At 41.0% G+C, this 17,349-nt stretch overlaps 1 protein-coding gene across 3 annotated transcripts in view; it reads right to left on the reverse strand.

Annotated features, from left to right (window-relative positions):
- Positions 1 to 1,085: 1,085 nt before the first annotated feature.
- The window catches only part of SRPX (sushi repeat containing protein X-linked), a 48,080-nt gene continuing 31,816 nt past the window's right edge, over positions 1,086 to 17,349 (reverse strand). For 2 of the 3 annotated variants that reach the window (XM_054056728.1, XM_054056731.1), the window contains 8 exons: positions 16,977 to 17,168; positions 16,186 to 16,362; positions 10,194 to 10,320; positions 8,099 to 8,220; positions 7,324 to 7,503; positions 6,727 to 6,860; positions 5,385 to 5,506; positions 1,086 to 1,570 (listed from right to left, as the gene is read on the reverse strand). In XM_054056728.1, the coding sequence (XP_053912703.1) occupies positions 1,390 to 1,570; positions 5,385 to 5,506; positions 6,727 to 6,860; positions 7,324 to 7,503; positions 8,099 to 8,220; positions 10,194 to 10,320; positions 16,186 to 16,362; positions 16,977 to 17,168 (1,235 nt within the window). In that variant the 3' untranslated portion in view covers positions 1,086 to 1,389. The remainder of the gene's footprint in view (positions 1,571 to 5,384; positions 5,507 to 6,726; positions 6,861 to 7,323; positions 7,504 to 8,098; positions 8,221 to 10,193; positions 10,321 to 16,185; positions 16,363 to 16,976; positions 17,169 to 17,349) is intronic. The other variant, XM_054056730.1, reaches the window with a different exon arrangement.

Genomic DNA, 17,349 nt, shown 5'->3' on the forward strand with positions numbered 1-17,349 from the left:
TAGCCACATTTGGAAAGCTCATTTGGGGCCTTCTTGCCCTTCCCATTGCTCATCCTTGCAAACCTGGTAGTACTGGGGCCATGCCATGTTTTCATACCTACTCTTGGGTGTTTAGTTACAGTCTCGTAACACTCTCAGAAGCAGGCCATCCTGTTCAGAAGATACCCCAACCCTCCTGTTGGTGCTGTCATGTTTCAGTCCACAAATTAGCTTTTGGTAGCTAGGCTGTCTTTCCTCTCTTCACATTGATTCCCTCAGTAATTCACTTGCGGGACCAACCTTTTAAATAGACTTTTGCTTATTTTAGTGGCTGTGAGAGACCAAATTCTGGTAAGGATTGCTTCAAAGATACTGATAAACTGTTGCTCTGCTGCTACCCCAGTGTCATGCTTATATTCTTCAGGCATGATGTATATTCCATGCAGTGAATTGGCAAAGATTATAGGCTGTAATAAAGCAATAGAAAACTCTTTCCTTTTGTGATTGCCCCTTAACACTTGTCACTGAACAGAGAACTTTTTGTTAATTTCTAAGTAAGAAGTGATGACTTGCAAACAAATATTTTCACATATCTAGAAATGATAAATACTTCATGAAGTTTCCCTGCCATCAAATCAACAGCTTGGTCTGATAGGGAAAGAAATCTGTTACTTCAAGCCCACATTACATGAAAAGCCAGAAGCACATAAGAACATGTTTTTATATGAAGCACTGCAGTAAGCAGCCTTTAATATTTACTGGCCATCTTTTACAGTACTGTTTCCTTTATCACAGTCCTTCTAGCAGTGACTTCCATACTCCTGCTGTCAGCTGTTTTCTCCTCACTGCTGCTAAAGATAGGTACTTGCATTGCCTCTGACTTATGCTTCATCTGTGATTGATCATATTATTAGTGATACCGAAAGACACCACTGGGTTGCCTGTCCTCTTTAGATATGAAGCTAATGTCTCTGCAAATAATTGTAACAGAGAAGTATATTGATAGATCAACTTTTGTCTCCAAGAAGAACTTTAGACAATTATCTGTTTGCAAACCAATATTTTATTAATAAAAAGACTTACAAACAGTAAGAAAGAAACTCCAATTTTACACTGAATGAAAAATCCACAATAAACTCCTGGAGACGTGCCTCAGTTCTTCAGTCTCTGTACAAGAAATTCCACTGGGTAGCAATCCTATGTGCATGTTTCTCTAAAGATGGCTGAAAGTACAAAAAAGCATCATGCATACTTCCATGCAGAGTAGCTACACAGCCAGACAGACTTAACAGTACACACAAAAATCTGTACATCCGTGACTAAAAAAGCCATGCTTTTTGTAGCACCATGGGGATAATTATGTGGATTAAAAAAACACTCAATGACAACTGCAACCCCTGCAATCCTGATTTAGGGACATGACTGGCCACTTTCTGCTTGCAGTTTCATCTCTTCTTTTCTTAAGGGAAAATTGTCAATGAGTGCAAAGATCTCAGCTGGTGTTGCTGGGAAAGGATAGCGTTCCTTGTCCATTCCGTGCTTGTCCATCACCATGATGTTGAAATTGTAGTGGGGAATCCTCAGCAGCAGCCTGCAAGATGAGGAACTTGTTTTGTTACAGCCTGTCAACCTGGGCACTTCAAACTAATAAATAGCAGAACGAGCCATTTGGGTGTAAGCAGAGGATGGCAGGGCTGGTTAGAGGGGGCTATACAGGGTCCACATGGTTTCACCTGTGAGGACAAGAAGTGAGAGAGCTGCAGGCTCTACTTCTCCATTAGGGAGAGTCAAGGTAACTGGACTCAGCTGTTTTCTTCTCAGACCTCTGACTGTTAATGTCATGTGCTGCACTAACAAAAACCATTGCAACAGAAGTAGAGTTAGAGGTAGACTAGTCCCTTTCTTGGCTGCCACATAGTATAAAATCACAATGAGACTAAGCAGGAAATAATTATTGGAGACTGTTTTCATCACTCCTTAACAATAACCATCTACCTGGTGCTAACTCCAATTTGAGAGAACAAAAGCCACTGCTAATCACAGCAGAATTCTTTCCTTCCAAGTGGTTAATATTTTACTTGAAGGAGTAATGAACTAGAAGACTCTTATACATGCAGTCAACATCATTGGTGCGGGGAATATAAATCGAGGCAGTCATGACAGAACACTGTCAGGACAGGAAAGTTATCATGAAGAAGGCTTGTGGGGGAGGGGGAATTCAGTAACGTGTGAAGCATCAAAATTTACCTTTCTCAGCCTTCTAACAAGTCGGAGTGCTCTAGGTGTCGTCTTGTTGCAACTAGGGAGCCTGCCTATTATATTCAAACTATAAAGTTTGAAGCTAAGGTGCTGGTGCTAAGAAACTACATTGCTACACATGTAGCCTCGTCTCACCTAAGAAAAATGCTTACCTTCTACAAATGCAAATGCTAACCTTCTGAGGTTCTTAAAGTTTTAACTAGGGTATCTGTGCTCCTTAGTTTACCGAGTGCCAATTCTGGATAGCATCTTTATTGAAGATGTTTAAGGGTGTGGTTCACCTTTTTTATTTAAGTGCCTTCCAAAACTGGAATGCTATAATTCACACACCGCAGTAACAAGAAAGAAAAAAATCTAATGGAAAACTTTCAGTGAGTGCAGGGCAGATTATACCATACGAACTTCTGAAAAGTAGCTCCATAAATGGTGAAGGAGGACTAAGGACTGAGGTATTACCAGGGCTTATTATTTTCTACAGAATCACAAGAAAACTATTTCAAGTTTAGTAAAATTACTTTACTTTTTTGAATAAAAGAGAACCTTTTCGTTGTCTCTTTTTCCTTTTATAGAGAAGATTTTTTTTTTACTTTTTGCAATCCAAGACATCTTCTCTATTTGTCAGCACTTTTTATTGTCCTAAATTAAAATGTGCTCCATTTTCCCCAGGCATATCAGCATATCACAGAAGATGTTGCCTAAAATGCTCCTGGATGTTTTTCCCAAGTAACCACTACTTTCCCTGCCACTCAGACCTTTACTTTTAGCTCTTGTAGTGCACCTGTCCCTAGGAAATGCTGGCATATGAAGTCCCCCTTTCACGTAAAGCCCAACCCCCTACAGGTCTCAAACCAAGTCAAACAGTTTAGGCACCTTACTAAAACAGCTGAATGTTGTAATGAGGCTGAGGAGGTGGAGATAATCTCCCCTTTGAAACACTACCACTATCATTTGTATGTGTAGGTCTTCAAAGAGCAACCACTGCTTCCTCTTCTGGGTTGGCCACAGCCACCAACACCGCTGGCAGAGAAGAGGAACTGCCACTGCCTTTTGGGGCTGCTCGGAGTCTGCCCTTGCAAAGTGATTGTGGTGTCACGACTGTATCAGACCAACTCCAGCATAAATACAGACATATCTGAAGTGTTTTCAGTAGCAGCACCCAAAAATATAGAACCATAATATAGGATACGCTGCGAGTTCACATGGATTGAGAAATTCACTCCGTTTGAACAAAGGGGCAAGGAAGGCAATACACTTAAAAAAGTGGCATAGACTTCAGCTTGTTTCAGATTTGAGTGGGTCACAGTCCGTTTAAATGTGAAACAAGCTGAAGTTATGACCTCAATTTCATAAATACCAACTGCCTATGAATTTGCAGTAGCTATTACACAGACAGAAAGCAAATTAATCCTGAAACTTAATCATGAACATCTACCTTCCAGCATCTAGCTATGTACATTAGCGTAGAATATATATATTTAGAGAGTAAGATGCAGAGAATCAAAAGCAAGATGGAGACGAGGGGCATATGGCCCTACCCAGTGTAGGGGGAGATCAGGTTCGTGACCACCTGAGGAACCTGAACATATATGAGCCTATTGGAGCTGAAGAGATGCATCCCAGAATCCTTAGGGAATTGGCTGATGTGGTTGCCAAGCCACTCTCCATGATATCTGAAATGTCATGGCAATCAGGAGAAGTCCCTGGTGATTGGAAGAAGGGCAACATTGTGTCCATTTCTAAAAAGGGTAGAAAAGACGACCATAGGAACTACCGACCTGTCAGGCTCACCTCTGTGCCTGGGAAGAGTATGGAACAGATCCTCCTAGAAGCTATGCTAAAGCACATGGAGGACATGGAGGCGATTTGAGACAGCCAGCATGGCTTCACCAAGGGCCAGTCTTGCCTGATCAGCCTACTGGCTTTCTATGGTAGGGTGACCGCATCAGTGGACACAGGAAAAGCAATTGGTGTAATCTATCTGGACTTCTGTAAAGCCTTTGACACAGTCCCCTACAACATCCTTCTCTCTAAATTGGAGAGATATGGATTTGATGGGTGGACTGTTTGGTGGACAAGGAACTGGTTGCATGGTTGCATTCACAGAATAATGATCAACGGCTCGATGTCCAGATAAAGATGTATGACGAGCGGTGTCCCTCAGGGGTCCCTGTGAGGACCAGTGCTGTTTAATATCTTCATCAATGATACAGACAGTGAGATTGACTGTACTCTCAGTAAGTTTGCAGATGACACCAAGCTGGGTGGTGCAGCTGCCACACAAAAAGGATGGGATGTCATCCAGATGGACCTATACAGACTGGAGAGGTGGGCCTGTGTAGATCTCGTGAGGTTCAACAAGGCCAAATGCAAGTTTCAAATGCACCTGGGCTGGGGCAATTTGCAGTTTCAATACAGCATGGGGGATGACACGATTGACAGCAGTTGACTGATGAGAAGCTTGACATGAGCCAGCAATACGCGCTCACAGCCCAGAAGGCCAACCGTATCAAAAGAAGCGTGGCCAACAGGGCAAGGGAGGTGATTCCGCCCCTCTACTCCATGCTCTCGTGAAACCCCACTTGGAGTATTGTGTCCAGTTCTGGAATCCCCAACATAAGAAGGATATGGAACGGTTGGAACAGGGCCATTGGAGGGCTACAAAGATGATCAGAGGCCTGGAGCACCTCTGCTATGAAGACAGTCTAAGAGAACTGGGGTTGTTCAGCCTGGAGAAGAGAAGGCTCTGGGGAGACCTTACAATGGTCTTCCAGTACCTGAAAGGGTCCTACATGAAAGCTGGGGAGGGACTTTTTACAAGGGCATGCAGTGATAGGACAAGGGGGAATGGCTTTAAATTGGAACAGCAAAGATTTAGGTTAGACGTTAGGAAGAAATTCTTCATGCTGAGGGTGGTGAGGCACTGGAACATGTTGTCCAGGGAAGATGTGCATGCCTCCTTCCTGGAAGTGTTCCAAGCCAGGCTGGATGAGGCCTTGAGCAGCCTGGTCTGATGGGAGGTGACTTTGCCCATGACAGCTGCCAGGAGTGGAACTGGATGATCTTTAAGATCCCTTCCAACCTAAATCATTCTATGATTCTATGATATGTGAAGGTGCAAACACAACAGTAGTGAGAGCTTACTTTACCTGAGTTGCAGGGCAAGTGACGGGGGCAGCAGCTTTACACCTATTCTTCCTATCTGCGCTGGGAAGACACCAACCAATTCAACTACGGTAACATGTCGGAGGTCTAAACCACACTGTGCAGGCTGGAAGGGTTAAAAGAGATGCATTAGTTATCAACGGGGAAAAAAGGAGTGTGTTTTGAGCATGCAGCGAGTGTTCATAAAGAGTTCGATCTTCTTATGGTAGTGAGATGGTTTAAACTGAAATAAGAGCATACTGTGAAAAGTCTTTAATTCTCACTGTGAAGAACTAGAGCTTCATGACTCCAGTGGAGGTTAAATGACGGTTCCAAGAAAACAAAACCCAGCATCCACCTAGAAGAAATATAAACTTTTCTTTGTAATGACATGACAAGACACCAGAGTATTAAGCATTGTGCCAGTAATATAATCTGATGATCAAAGCAAGGTATGTATAGTGGAAGTTGACTGCAAAAAGTTTCCTTGCATGCCAACTTGTTTTACCACTGTCAGCCAGTAGAAAAAGTATTACAGCCATTAAATATAGTATTTAAAACTATTCCATTTTGAACGATAATACCGAATTTTCTTGCCAAGTTAATCTAATGGGGGAAAAGAAAAACATTTGTCTATTTTTATATCTCAATGACTATTTATATTGAATGTTGTTACAGTTGTGAGAAAAGAAACAAGATAGAAGCACTCGCCACTGAGAAAGAATACAGGGCTGGCTCCTTTCTCTAAGGACACAGATAGATATCTGAAATAAATCCCTAAGTCTAACAAGAACCCAACAAGAGCATCAACACATAAGAAGGACAATTACCAGTTTTCTGTTTTTTTGAACAAAATATGCCAGTGCTATCTCCAGCACTCTGGATTATTTCCATGCTGAGTCTCCAGTCCTTTGTTTGCTGCCCTGGTTATTTCTGAAGCTATTCTGTGAACTTTGTTTGCATGCACTGCAACCACTGAAGGGCTGGACAGTATCAGAGGGGTGTTCAGCTTCTTTAGGAGCCGAGTCAGGGAACGATTATTCAGCACAAGTTGATATCATTTTAATTTGGGAGGACGTAAGTGGGCCAGAACTGTCTGGGATTCAGCAACTTGTCAGTCATAGGCAGCACAATCCAGAATGGAGCTGAATTAGTGACTGGGGAGATGTTTCAACTCAAACCCAGGTAAAAAGGATCAATCCAAAACCACTGCTGTCTCAGCCAGATTGTCCAGTGCCTGCAATATAACACCTGAAGTTTGTGGATTTATATCAACAGTGGACCATATCCTCTTGTGTCTTTCTTTAAAGAAAAAAACAGATCTCCCCACCTCCAAATGTGTTTTACCTGCAGCATTCCCAGCTGCATCCTATAGAAGAAGTTGGCTGCAGTAGGAGTTGAAATAATTAGCAGTCTCCGCTTCTCATAAAATTGGTCCAGAAGTGCAGCTGCAGTTCTCACATTCACATTGATATTCATGGCTAGAATTAAGTTTAAAACAAAAGTAACAGGGCATACTGAAAACAGATCTATTTCTAAAAGCATAAATTGTTCGATAGCAGAAGCACAAGAACAAGAAATAATAATAAAGAAGATAAGGGTGAAATACTGGCCTCATTGACGCCAACAATTTTATCTTAAGCTGTTCTGGCTTGCAAGATGGATTGACTCCAGAATGTGAAATTTTGTAGAGAGCTTTGAGCTAAACAACACTATCAGTTGTGAGGTACTGTCATCATCCCAGGAAAGAGCAGCCAAAGGTGGCAAAGGCTTCAGCTGTATGCGCAAATTGGCAAAGGAGAGAAACATGTTAAGTTTCTTACATCTAGGGCACTAAAGTTTGTAGCTGTATTCCACTCCACACACACCCTTCCTGAATTCTCACGGCCACGAGAACCATTGCGCTGGCAGCCCTTCTGGTAGAGTAGGGAAATACTCACTTACGTGCACAGGTTGGCTCCATTCCTGACCACCCCAAATTGTACTGGCATACTCTAGCTGGGCTTCCTTGCAGCTCATAGCCACCAGTGCAGAAGAACTCGCATGTTGCACCATAGTTATTTCCGTCACCTGAACACTTGATGTAGCCATTATCTGGGGCATTTAATTTCTCACAGCGCCTGACTTTAAGCAAAAGGCAAGAAAAAGAAATAAAGGCATGAATCACCCCGTTTGTTACTCAGGTAGCATGGCCATAGAATACCAAGATAGAAAACATTTTTCTATTTGCTTTCTTTTCTGTTTGCATTCAGATGGATAGGTGTACACATCTGATTGTGGTATCATGGTGACAAAAGGCCATGGGGCACAAAGAGAGCCAAAGCTGAAACCTGCAGGTTTCATCTCTGTATATTCAACCCCAGTGAAAGGGCAGCCCAGCTTAACAGATGTGAATCACAGCTGAAAAAACTCCTCCGCATACTTGTTTAAGCAGCTCACAGCTGAAGTATCTGGAGAAGCCAGCAGGAGAGAAGGGGTGTGGAGGTGGAGGCAGGACTGATGAAGGAAGCTGTCCCCTGAGGTGCGGAGTGCTGGCCACTCACCCTGCTGCAGGCCTGGCCTCCAGGGTCTAGAGCAAGGCTGTGTTTCTCCCTTTCAGCATATAGTTTGTATATACACACATACGCAGACAAATATAAAAATAAGGGCATTTCTCAAACTGCCTATTAAGCTAAATGCAAATCAGTAATGGTTTTATAGGGTAGAATATCATTCTTACCTCTGACTTTAACGAGAAATTTGCAGGTGCCTTTGTTTTCAGCTCTGTCATACACGGTATATTGGATTTTGTGGTCGCCTTCTGGAAAATGTGACCCTGGTGGCAGGCCTTTCAAAATAACACTATAGCAGAAGATAAAATAGGACAGACATTCATAAATTCACCAGCATTTCCCCCAACAACAATGCTGTAAAAGCCTGAAGAGTGACATTTGTGGCATGCTAAGATTGCCTGGCTGTGCTGCATGACTGAAGAATCAGAGCAAAAAAAAGGATGAAGCTGGGCAGCTGCAGAGTATTTAAATTCCCTACCAACAGCCTATGCTGCAGTCGTACAGAGGGTCCTGCTCTGCTGAGACAAAGGAGGTGAGATGGGCAGGGCAAGCTGGCCTCCTGTAAGACAATCCATAGTGTAGCCAAGCATCATGCCATGCCCAAAGGAACTTGAGCTTTCTTTTCCTTATGCAAGGAAAAGTTGAGATTGATCCTCCCTCATTTTGTATTGGGAGCAATCCACTGTCAGGGCTGCAACATAACGCAGACCCAGCAGTGTGTAAGAAAACTTCCAGCCTCTCACAATGGGGACATACCCCATCTGGTTGCTCTGGATGGCTACTCTGATTATACTAATATACAAAACTGCAATAGAAAGTGAGATTTATTGTCACAGTGGAAGGGTGTGGTGATCCACAGGATTGTTTTCACCAGGAACTTGTTTCTATTCTGCAAATGTGTCAGGAGAATTCAGACGTGTTAAACGTATCCTCGGTACTGAAACAGGGAGGTTGAGCAGTGTTTCGTGTAATGAGAAATCTTACATACTCTTGGGACTGCAGGACCCAGTGCATTTAAGGAAAGTGCTGTACACTCTATAAAACATTACGTTTAGCAAGATTTAGTAAAAATAGATTTATAGAAAAGCTTCAACAAATTGGACAGCTAGCCTCTTCAGAACTGGGAAAGTTATTCATATAACAGCATACATGGGATATTCCCCATTTTTTTCGCCTGTCAGACATTATTAAAAAGACCTTGGAATCTTGATTGTGTCACTTTCAAAGTTTTTATTTTATCAGGCCTAATTTTGTTTTAGATTGATAATTACCATATAATTATCACATTAGACCCTAACAGTAATACTGGTTTTAATTGTGTCATGAATTCTTCCTTCTGCTATTATTTAAATTGTCACAATAAAAAGGCAATGTCACTGTGTCTTTCAAGAGCTTTTTTGTAGTCACATAAAACTGTGAACATCTTTAAGCTTACAACTTCAGTATTTTAAGCTCAACCAGCACACTAACACAGAGTTAAAGGATGCAACTTGCTTAATAAAAAAGCACTTTTCTATACTCTTTCCATTAAAATAACCTAGATAGACTGTCATAAATCCTGCATGACAAAGATGGCAAAATCAGAGACAGTGGTACCATCACAAGTGCACCTTGCTCTTCTAGATGATATGACTGTGAAATCATAGAAGCTGACAAGAAAATTGGAAGGAAGTGTGAAGTTTAAATTCAATGTTTAAAGCTCCCTAAGTTTCAAATGAGAGGCATTATTTTACAAGGAACTGCAGAATGCTGTGACATCAGCAATGAACACTACTTTATGAAGAAACCTAAAGAAGATTGCAGATATTGTTTTGTGACACAATCTGTCCTATTTCTTTTAAGACAGTCAAAATTACCTCTGCTGCTCTACCTCCAATGCACTATTATCTTCCCATTGTCATGTATAAATGCTAACTTTCTGCAAGAAAACTTGTATATGAGAAGACACTCACAAAGAAGCTCTGGAAAATTTCACAGATACAGTCACAATGCTATTGTCATTTATTCCATCAGCTCTATGATAATCACAGCTATCTACTATCCTTCTACATGCCAGGTCCTGAATGATTCAAGTTATCAAAATTTAAGTTTTCAATTAAACATGCAATTCTTTACAGGCCATTGACATGTGACCAGCTATAATAAGAATCTTGGATGAATTAAGGGGAAAAGGCACCCTGTCATCCTCATCAGCTAAAATACTAACCAAGGACCCCAGAAATAAAGAGGAGAAAATGCAAACATCTATGCATTTGCACCTACTCTGTTAAAATCCCATCAGCAGTGTCCCGTCCCTCTGGGGTGTCCCAGAACACTCTGGCTGTCAACTTATTGGGCTCTGCAGTTTTCTCCTTCACACTTGGGCACTGGATTCTCGGAGGTTCAGTATCTGTTGAAATAAATGTCACAGAAATGGGCACATGTGCACGTGTTACAGCTATGCATTTCCTTCACAGCTCTTGTCCTATTGTCAGTGTAATTCGGGACCACCTTCAGCTGGCTTCCTCAACACTGGAGCCATCGCAGCCAAGGCAGGTGAAGCCTGTATTTCTGGTCAACTCTTCCCCCACAATTTTAAAATGTTAACTAAAAATCAGTTATCGTAAATTTCTTAATCTAGTCCCCCACTAAAAAACAATGCCTACAAATCAACTGTATTTAGCTTTGAACTCTAAGGAGGGATATCCAAGATCAAACCCAAGGAACCTGACCCTTCTGTTTAGCTGCTCTGCCTCTCTTTGTTCATCTGTGCAGTGGATATTGTGATTAAGAACATTCACAAAGCACACTGAACATAAATCTCTCTGTGTTTATTTTGCGTGTTACTGTTAAATTTTTGGTTATTTTTCCTGCAGCAATGGCAAAAAGTGAAACATTAGAAGACTGACAAAATGGTCACTTTGCAGGGGATTGCTGCTGCATTTAATTTTTTTCCAAATACTTCTTATAATAATGCCTTGTAAGTAATATCATACAAGACAAAAAGTAGACCAGGTAATTTTTGAAAGCTTTTTTAACTGCTACCAGAACATTGTGACTATTATTCAGGAGTAAAGGAAGCAGGCAATGATGGAAGATACTTGACGGGGAACAAAGGCGATACACAACAACTTATCTTCAGCCATTCCATTGCCAATTCAGCCAGCACAACAAAAATACATTGGCGAACCAAGTCCAAATATCATTACAATCATTAATTTTTAAAAAAAAATCTACCTCTAATAGCTTAGTCTCATTTTTTCCCCTTTGCTTGCGTTACACCCAAAATGAGGTCTACATCTCTGAAGTCATACACCAGCTTTAAAAATGAACACAGAGAAAGGATTGCTCTTTACCTGCAAATAGAATACAGTCTCTAAGTGATGCTTAAATTTAAAGCATGGCAGGCCCTGCCTTTTCATTTGCAGTGCAAATGCAAGAACAAGTACAATCTGGATTTCTTACAAAAAAAAATAGCAATGAGAAAATTTTAGGTTTTTAAAAAGCATCAAATATACACAATAATTTCAAAGACCCTTGTATTCCATAAGCAACACATAATGTTTACTGCCACTTTAACTAGGGCATGTGCAGCCCTGCTATACCCCTTCAAACTTTTAATGGTATTCCAAGAACATGGGACTCCTGAAAACCAGTTTATCTCTATTTCTTCTATCAGCATTTTCCTCCAACCTGAAAACCACAGCTTTGTGAGACACTTCCACAGGAAGAGCTCCTGTCTTAATTTTGCACAGGAGGGTGTGAGGGAGGCACGAGCACTTTCTGAGTTCTTTAACTCCTTTATCTGCTGCAGTACACAAGTGAGCAGGATTTCAAGCATCCACTCTGGCTGTAAGAAGCACTTTGTCTCCTCTCCTCATGTTTCTTATTCACTCCCCTATTTTTAGAGTACATTCTCATTATGAGTGCAAAACTGCTCACACTGCAGCCAGTGAGAGCGCTCTACTGTCCTCTACAAAACTGCATTGCTCTCAATAACCTCCCAGTGTAGCTGAATTACAGTAGGAAATAACCCAGTCTCAACAAGGCTACTTCTGGCTCTGGTTTGTTTACTGTGGTATGGACAGCATACGTTAAATAAACGCAACGCTGGAATAAAAGACAGAACAGCATTTAAGGATCCAGTGTTTTAAGCACTTAATTAATCAAAAAGCTCATTATGCCATTGAGCACAGAGAAGACCGATCGGTATGAACCGGCTTGGACTTACACATCGTAAAGACAAACAATACAGTTACTGTGGGAACCAATTCACCAAACACCCATGGGTCAGGAAGCCTTTTTAGCTGGACTTAAAAATTCCCAGAAAGGCAATTTTCTTTGGTCATTTCAGATGCTTCTTACTTAGCATTCAACGGGGGCTAAATTAACTGCACTCTCTTTTGAAATGGACCAAGAGAAAGCAGCTGTCTCCCAAACAGGCTCTTCAACTGCAGTGGCCACAAGGATATGTTAAACCAAAAAGTGCTCAGGTCTTTTTCCTCATGCCAAAGTTGCAGACAATCTACAGCATATTAAGAACCTTGGCCACAGCTTGGCAGAAAGAAGACAGGTCTAAAAACCACAATCCATTTAAATGCAAAGAACATAACCAGAGAACACCCAGATAATTGCACAAGAGAATTTCACAAAACTGAAACCCCAATAATATCACACCGCCACCCCCAAAAAAGCCTTCAATGAAATGTATGATGTGAGCAAGGTGCCCACCTGCAGGTTATAAAACTAAACTGGTTCAAAACCAAACCCCAATGGAGAAACCCACAAGGCTGCTGGACAGGGAAAACTCGTCCTGTAAGCACCGAATTGTCACTCTCTTGCTTAATAAATATTCCTGGCCAGAGTTGGAACAAGGACATGCTGCATGGTGTCTGACCCTGTACAGCTGGTCTGACACTTTTACTACAGTGTCACTGCTGAAAGACAGATGAAAAGCCAAGTGTGTTTATTCAAGCTGTTTACCAGGTCCATTCATTAAATGGATGAATCTCACTTGCAAAGTTTATATTGCGAGCAGGGAAATTGAACTTTCATTAAAAATTTGGTGCTGTTCAGCCACCGCTTCTCTTACATTCTTGAAAGTAAGCTATCACTTTTCTTGGTTATTCAGCAGCAGCAACAGGTACTCTGACTCCATGCGGGGATGTAGCATTGCAGACACGGCATCAGGAGGTCAGCAGTGGAATAACAAATTTTAATGCAGCCTTTTGAACTCTGTGGCGAAAAATGCCAAGATTTCAAATAGATCTTTTGTTCTAAAAACATATCTTTGGGACTAGCGGCGTTAACAATTTTGACAAAATTTAAGGAGCTTGTTAACTGCCTTTCTCAAAGTTTGTTCAAGTTTAACACTAATTTCCTTGTGAATTTGGGATGATAAGAGGAGAGAAACAGAGGGATGGTGCTGAATACCCACAGCTTGCTTATTCAAGAGGCTGTATAGGATAAGTGAATAGCCTGCTGCTACATAAACATGCTGTTACTACTGATTGCTGATGACATTAAACAATGGCTGGGAGTTAATTCAAAACATTAATCTGTGTCAAAAGCAGACTAGAAATCATAAAAGGGGGGGATGAAAAACATTGTCCTGCTCCCCCCACGACTTCTTCTGTCCACAAGGCATTGCTCTGTATTTCAAAACATCCATTATCAGGGCCTGTATAATTAATGAGTCAGAGTGCAAAGCTTGTTTCAGACATTCATAGATGGAAGCTGTTAGTTAACTAGCTATCAATACAGACTTACAATGTGACAAAAGGATGACTTGGCACAGTGACAGCCATTTACAACAAACCATGTTATACAATCAGCAGGAAAATGAAACCTTTATAGAAAAGACAATGACAGTTTTTAATCTCCTAGAGGAAAATACATATTTCAATCTATGTTACCACACATTAAGGGTATAACAGAAATATTATTCAAGAGAATATTGGCATTTTTAGCCAGCTGATAACCAATATCAGCTATATGTTGATCGTTTTTAATCCAAGTTATTTCAGCAACATGAAGGATATAGTTCCTCTTACAGGAGTGAGACGGAACAGACAGGTTGCTTTGTTACTACAGAATACTTAAGGTCTGGTAAGGGTTTCTGCAAATCACTGCTAAAACATACAACATTTTCTTGAATTATGAAAATTATCTTTCCCCTCCCCCCTTTAAAACAATATCTGTTTCAACAATTATGTTAACTTGATACCTTTCCTACATGGATCTTCACTAATGCGCTTTGAACCTCACACAGTTGTGTGCAAAAAAAGCTAAGCAGTGCAATTGAAGTACAAAAGGGTAGAGGAAAGCCCCTCATTTTCAAGAGGATTATAAACTGAGGTCTGCAGTAATTTTCCCATGCTTCATGATAATAATAGTTGTGGGGTCCCCAGATCACTTCCCCACCTATTCGCAATGACATGAACTTTATCAGCCCATGCCTATGATGATGTGTAACATCCTTACTGTGGACAGTGCAACTACTTGCTTATATGCTAAAGTAAGAAACACACCAGCCTCTTTGCCTTTGTATTTCATCGTGCCTCTCATCTGAATTTTACTTCTCAGCTGAAAGTGAGATATTCAGCCAGTTCTCTCCTGGCCACTGGTAAGCTTTTGTACGGTGCAGTTCAGTGATGACTTTTCATAGCTACTGATATGTGTTCAATTGCAAACTGCATTATACTGCTAGGGTCGTATCTGGTCAAAAAAGCCTTCTCTATCCTAGCAATCAAGAGGTCAAAAGATAAGCTTATTAAACAGTTTGCTAACTACATAACTCACTATTTGCATATAAGAATGATAGAATCATAGAATGGGTTGGGTCAGAGGGGACTTTAAAGATCATCCAGTTCCAACCCCCCTGCCACAGGCAGGGACAACTTCCACTAGATCAGGTTGCTCAAAGCCTCATTCAGGAGCTGTGTATACACATGGTTCGAAGGAATCTTCTCCATACTTTCTGGTAGTGCCAGCATTTAAGTAACAGTATTACTGCTTTACTTAGGACTTGCAAGCATACCCTATGCAACAACTGTCCTGCATTTGGAATAAAAAAAGAAGTGTTAATGCTAGCATAGCATCTTTTTGTCTTTTTGCTTAAGATATACTTGCTTACTTCTCTGTAATAAGCACCCCATCAGTGTGAACAGATGAGGTTCTGAAAGTTCCAGAACATACAGAGCACATAATTTTATCACTCCCAAATGCATGGCTTGTTATTGTAAATAAAAACAAGAGACACCACAGTCTAGACCTAAACAGCAGGCTCTTTTCTACATTTGTACAACACCAAGTAAAAGGAAACCTGAACAAAATTCTACGAATGGCAGGCCACAGCGCAGACTCCAAAGCCATTTGGTAAGCTAGACTAAGCCACAGGCATTCTGAGCAAAACCAAGTTATCATACACAGAAAACACTGAGCACAAATAGTCTACCACCCACAAACTTAAATTACTGGTAGCCAATTCAGATGGCCAAAACCCACTTTCCTTTGTGGGTGGCTGCTATTATCAGAGACTTCCCAGAAAAAAAAGCAGCAGCTGAGACGTCACTATCTGCTCAAATTTCATTAGTAGAAAGTAAAGTTAAATTTCAATATTTGTTTATCTCTTTTTTGAATTATGTATAGAAAAACAATTACTCCAGCTGAGGTTCCCAGGAAACCACTGACTATGTAATGAAAATTGCTGGCATAACTAATGTGAACTAGGCTGAAATTTAGTCCAGTTCACTGCAACCACGCTGGTAACTACAGTCCGTTCATATTCTCTAGATATATTTGGAAACCATGATCCCAAGAAAGAAAAGCAACAGGGGAGGTCAGACAAAGCGTGTAGTTTCAAACCTGTTTTATCATTAAGTTGCAGAGAGCAGTACAGACTGGAATGCAGATAACATGCCAGAAGAGCAGCACAGTAATTACAGACTACCAACAAGTCACCAGGAGATCAGCGAAGGCTGTTACAAGCACTGTAAAGGGCTGACCATTTACAACAGCCTCATCTTTATTAAAGTGGTAACACTTGAGCCTGATAGCATGTGAGTAAGGAAGACAGTCACTTGGGACTCAAAGTGACAGAGCACACTCTGTATTCCCTGTAAAACTATTCTCTGCCTTCTCAAAAGGAACAGTTGCTCTCTTCCCCCCAGGAACTGTATAAATGAACATTTTGGAATTCATTTGGAAGACTTGGGCACCAGTAGGTACCTCAAGATGGAGACATTCCAGGATGCAGACTAACCTTCTTACTTACCAATGCAGGATGCTGGCCGTCCACTCCAGATTTTGTTGTCCATGCATGTTACTATGCGGTCACCTTTCAGCTGGTATCCTGGTGAACAGTAGTACTCACACCTTGAGCCAAAGTAGGCACCATCTAAACACTTGAAGCCCCCGTTTGTTGGCATGGACAGAGTGGGGCAGCGCTTTTCTGGAACAGAAAACAAAGATTTCTGGAAACTTGTTATCCCCCTTCAGAGTCATGTGCATGTAAGGTATTACACAGAAATAAGGATGCAGCTAGCAAATGACAAGCGTGAGAAAGTCATGTTCCACATGAGGCTTTTCACATTGCTCTTTTTAGCTGTATTTCAAATTTAACTTTCAATACTGAGTGGTCTAATGCAATATTTATATGAGAAAAAGATGACAAGTATCTATTCCTCTCTTCTCGGAAAATGTTTTACTGCAAGAGCCCACTTAAGACACCTGATACAAACTTTGTCAGCTTATTCAAGATGGGCAATACCTTAAAGCAGCTTTATATGCCTGCCATAAAATTATTTCCACAAATCAAAACGCCACATTTATAAAATGTTCTTTATCTTTGTCCTCTGCCATAAGTGTTTGTACCACTCGTGATACTTATCATGCCATGTACCACTGCAAGATCCTCAGCAACAAGCCAATATACATACCCAAATACACTGTCAATGTTAAAAAAGCAAGTAACAATCCCAAGATCACTGTTTCAAAGGCAAGTAAAGTTTATTTTCTGCTGAATCTGAGGCACATGCCACACACTCTTATTTCATAGCTACTTACGTTTACACAGCACTTTTCCAGACCAGCGTTTGCTTGACTGACAAATTAGCTGCGGAGGGCCATGCAGTTCATAGCCTTTTTGACAGCGAATATCACATCTTGTCCCCAATACATTCTTGTAATACTGCCCATGAGGTGTCCTGCAGTTTGCATAACCATGTTTCACCTTAATAGGGGAGCACCATGGTGTTTCTAGCACAGAGAACAAAAAAAAAAAAAATCACCCATAGTACTTTGCAAAATGTAAAGGTCAGACACAAACATAAAACCACTTTCTTTATTCAGACACTAACATAAAATCACTTTCTTTATTCAAGGTCACAGAGAAGAAATGGGAAAACAAGTCTTATTTAAAAAGTCATTCTGTCCTCAA

This window comes from Cuculus canorus, chromosome 1 (genome assembly GCF_017976375.1).
Source record: "Cuculus canorus isolate bCucCan1 chromosome 1, bCucCan1.pri, whole genome shotgun sequence".
Taxonomy (NCBI): Eukaryota; Metazoa; Chordata; class Aves; order Cuculiformes; family Cuculidae; genus Cuculus; species Cuculus canorus.